This window comes from Sardina pilchardus, chromosome 4 (assembly GCF_963854185.1).
Source record: "Sardina pilchardus chromosome 4, fSarPil1.1, whole genome shotgun sequence".
NCBI classification, from domain to species: Eukaryota; Metazoa; Chordata; class Actinopteri; order Clupeiformes; family Clupeidae; genus Sardina; species Sardina pilchardus.
In genome coordinates, this window is record NC_084997.1 from 36,130,984 (window position 1) to 36,134,819 (window position 3,836).

At 40.3% G+C, this 3,836-nt stretch overlaps 1 protein-coding gene across 1 annotated transcript in view; it reads left to right on the forward strand.

Moving 5' to 3' along the window:
- Positions 1–1,653: 1,653 nt before the first annotated feature.
- The window catches only part of LOC134079169 (zinc-binding protein A33-like), a 6,974-nt gene continuing 4,791 nt past the window's right edge, over positions 1,654–3,836 (forward strand). The window contains exons 1-3 of the mRNA XM_062535357.1: positions 1,654–1,719; positions 1,855–2,277; positions 3,041–3,136. Coding sequence (XP_062391341.1) covers positions 1,897–2,277; positions 3,041–3,136 — 477 coding nt within the window. The 5' untranslated portion in view covers positions 1,654–1,719; positions 1,855–1,896. The remainder of the gene's footprint in view (positions 1,720–1,854; positions 2,278–3,040; positions 3,137–3,836) is intronic.

Below are 3,836 nucleotides of genomic sequence, written 5' to 3' on the forward strand. Positions count from 1 at the left end.
CTGCACACCAGACACACAGGCTGTTTATCCTTCAGACAGAAGACTTTGAATCTCTCACTGTGCAGATTGCAGAGTGCATCAGACCCTGCTGGATTAATTAAAGTAATTCAATGTAGAAGAGTCAGATGATGAAAGAGAAGATTGAGAAGATGAGCAGAGATATCTCTAGCCTGACTCTCGCCAGACCCGTGTAGTTCCGTCATGCTCCACCAGAGGCGTTTCGCTGAGCTCCACACAAGGGTCTGGACGCGAGGGCAATCCAAGCTCGTTCCAGTGATCAAAAAATGAGCAACCAATCAGGAGCGCCGAAGCGAGTGTTTGATTCAACTAACAATGGCGGCACGCAGCGAGGAGTCTTGTGCTGACATTGATTCTGCTATTTCAACCGTTTTGTCGAATCTATCGAGTATTCATTCTTTAAAAGATTAACAGAGAATAGTTTTGAAGACATTTATTGGTGGCAAGGATGTTTTTACTCTTCTTCCGACCGGTTTGGCAAGAGCTTGAAGAAGCCTAGCACGTCATTCAAGATAACAGGCAAGTGGTTTATCAAATCACATGCGAGGATGTTTTACAAGGACCCGCCTTCATAAATACGTCTCCTATCGAGAAGTCCCAGATCCTTGTGTGAAGCAGACAGCGAACTACAGGATCTGGCGAAAGTCAGGTTAAGATATCTCATCTCTTTAAGACACAATCACAGAATCACAGAAATGATTAATGCTGATTATGTCAAATGTTAATAGAAGAGTAGCCTAAGTGTCCGGCTAATGTTGTGTGAGTCTATTAAGAAGGGATACAGATAAATGTGTTTGTATTTAAGGTAACTCGGGTTGTGTGTGTGTGTGTGTGTGTGTGTGTGTGTGTGTGTGTGTTTAGTGGATTAACATAATTCCCACGTTGGGTTGCTTTATAACCTTTGCTAATGTTTCTGTCTCATTTTCCATTTTGTTTCACATAATTTGTTGTGTGGAAATTGAGTATGTGTACAGTGGTTTGCTCGGTTTGCTCTCGTTTATTGCCACCACATAGCACTTTTGCATTATATGTATGATGTGTTTGCATGGCGATTCTTGTTGCACTATATCCCTAAATAAAGCCAATTCCATTCCTGTGTTGTATGCCTAAGTAGGCTACTTGCATACTGATACCAATTAAGGGAATCTAACTTGGCATGGATTGACATGGCACAATCACACACAACTCTGATGACTTATGTGTTTTTATTGCTGATAAAGGCACACACACACACACATACACACACACACACACACACACACACACTAGCACACTCACAAACACACATAGCTCCCTCCTCCCTTTGTAAGGTTAGCTTGTTTGAAAGAATAGGCTCATTCGACTTCATGTAGCCATCTTAAGACGACTGCAGCCGTGATTATTTCTGAGATTCTGATATGTCTTTCAAACCCGAACTGTGAAAATGTATCAGAATCTCATCAATAATCACGTCTGCAGGTGTCTTAAGACGGCTACATGAAGTCGAATGAGCCTAATGCTTTGGGAGTGACAAAAGGAATGTGACACAGACCTAAAGGCTTCTGGTTCTGTAATGGCATGTTGGTACTGACCAATCAGCTTGCAGCTCCTCTACTGTAGATCCCTCTCTCTGACTCATCTGTCCTGAAGGAGGAAGTGAAACTCAGTCACCTCTACGGCTGCCCTAGTCTGTGCTACAACTCTACTAAACAATACCAACAGGTGGGAATTAAATTATATAAGCAATCAAACTGGACATCTTTTTTTAAAATGTTTTTAGGAGGTAGAGGAAGTCAACATGCTGGTAACATTCAGTTAGAAGACGCAGATAACTGAGAAACTTGTTTTTTTTTTCAGACTCGTGAAAGTGAAAGCAAAGTTGCTGTAGGTTGTTGGAAAATGGCTTCACGACTGGAGGAGGATTTCTCTTGTCCTGTGTGCTCTGAGATCTACAAGGACCCTGTGGTCCTGACCTGCTCCCACAGCTTCTGTAAAGTCTGTCTGCAACAGTTCTGGAACACCAAAGGATCCAGAGAATGTCCAGTCTGCAGGAGGAGGTCATCAAGGGAACTCCCACCAACTAACTTGGCGTTAAGAAACTTGTGTGAGGTGTACTTACAGGAGAGAAGTCAGAGAGGAGCACTGTGTAGTCTCCATGGTGACCCTCTCAGGCTGTTTTGTCATGATGATCACCAGCTTGTGTGTTACTCGTGTCGAGACTCAAAACTCCACAGGAGTCACCAGTTCAGTCCTGTTGATGAAGCAGCAGCTGACCGCAAGGTAAGTTTGATTTTTTTTTTAATAACAAATATTTTGATTTGGATGAATAATTAACAGGCTCAACATACAGCCTAATATGTATTCAATTATTATATTCAGCAAACCCATGCAACGTTGAAACTCCTCCTTAGTCTTGTATTACTGTAAATTAACACTAGGGCGCAGTATTTTCTTTTCAATCTTTTGATGCCATTGTAAAGAGTAAAATTTGTAAATATTAAAGTAAATATTTAAGACTTGTTTTGTTTTTCTCCTCTTGTCACATTTCAAATACAGTACATTAACTGTAACTGTATGCTGGAAATAGCCACAGTGATACAGAAGTAAATACAGCCAATACATACAGAAAATGTTCTTTACAGTATGTGTTTGTAAAGACAATTGCATCTCACATTTTTCATTTCACGGACATTCTAAAAACACACATTTGTTGTTATTGTTTCAGAAAAGTATCAGTAAACGCTCATATAGACACAGAGAGATACAGTATGTGCACACAGTCATCCTCTGGAAGGGATACTGTACATGTGCTTTGTGTGTAAAGATCTCTCTCTCTCTCCTTGGTACTAGGAGGAGCTCAAAATCAAATTGTTGTCACATTTCAGAAACATATCAGTGAAAGTTCATATAGACACATAGAGATATGTGCACACAGTCGTCATCTGGAAGAGATGTGTTATGTATGTAAGGAGTTCTCTCTCTCTCTCTCTCTCTTCCTCTCTCTATCTCTCTCTCTCTCTCTTCCTCTCTCTCTCCTTGGTAGGAGGAGCTCAAAATCAAATTAGATCCCATGAAAGAGAAGCTGAAGGCTTTTGAAAAAGCAAAACTCACCTGTGCTAAAACAGCTGAATACATTAAGGTAGGTGTTACAATTAATATCAAGCACTAGCCTGGGTATTCCCATACTGCTTTGCGCAGTGATTTCTTTCACGCTGCTAAGGCAGTCTGGAGACTAACGCCCCCATTTTCGCCTGATGTTGGTGGCCAATCACAGAACAGGGGAGAAAGCAAGACCATGATGAGCTATGCAGAGATGCATTTGATAGACATGCGTGGCGCCCAATGAACGGATCTGGGCATTTTTTCAAATACGAGAAAATGAACGTCTGGTTGCCAGACCACGTCTCATTTGAGAAGTGGTAGGCTCTAGCCAGACTAATCAAGCACAAAAAGATCCAGTAGTACTTTCGGAAGTACTTTCTGAACTAATTCCAGACCAGATGATGGTCAAGAGTGCTTTCTTTTGTTCTATTGATGATTCCTTTATTTTCATAAAGATTTTAGGCCAGTCAATCTAGCGTTTGACCCATAACTAATTGCAATAGTAATCATTTGAAGTTTTTTGTGATCCCTAGGTATATCTAATTAACATATAAAAAATCTACCCATTTATATTTAGTGGAACATACTTTTCTTCAAGGTCAAAGGTAGCAATTTCCAATGCATTTTGCCATTGGGATTTACTACTGGTGAAATGGGTAAAATTTTAAACTATAGATATCAAATTGAAACTTTCACAGTTTTTTACTCACATTAAGGCAAATATTTTTTGTATTGCA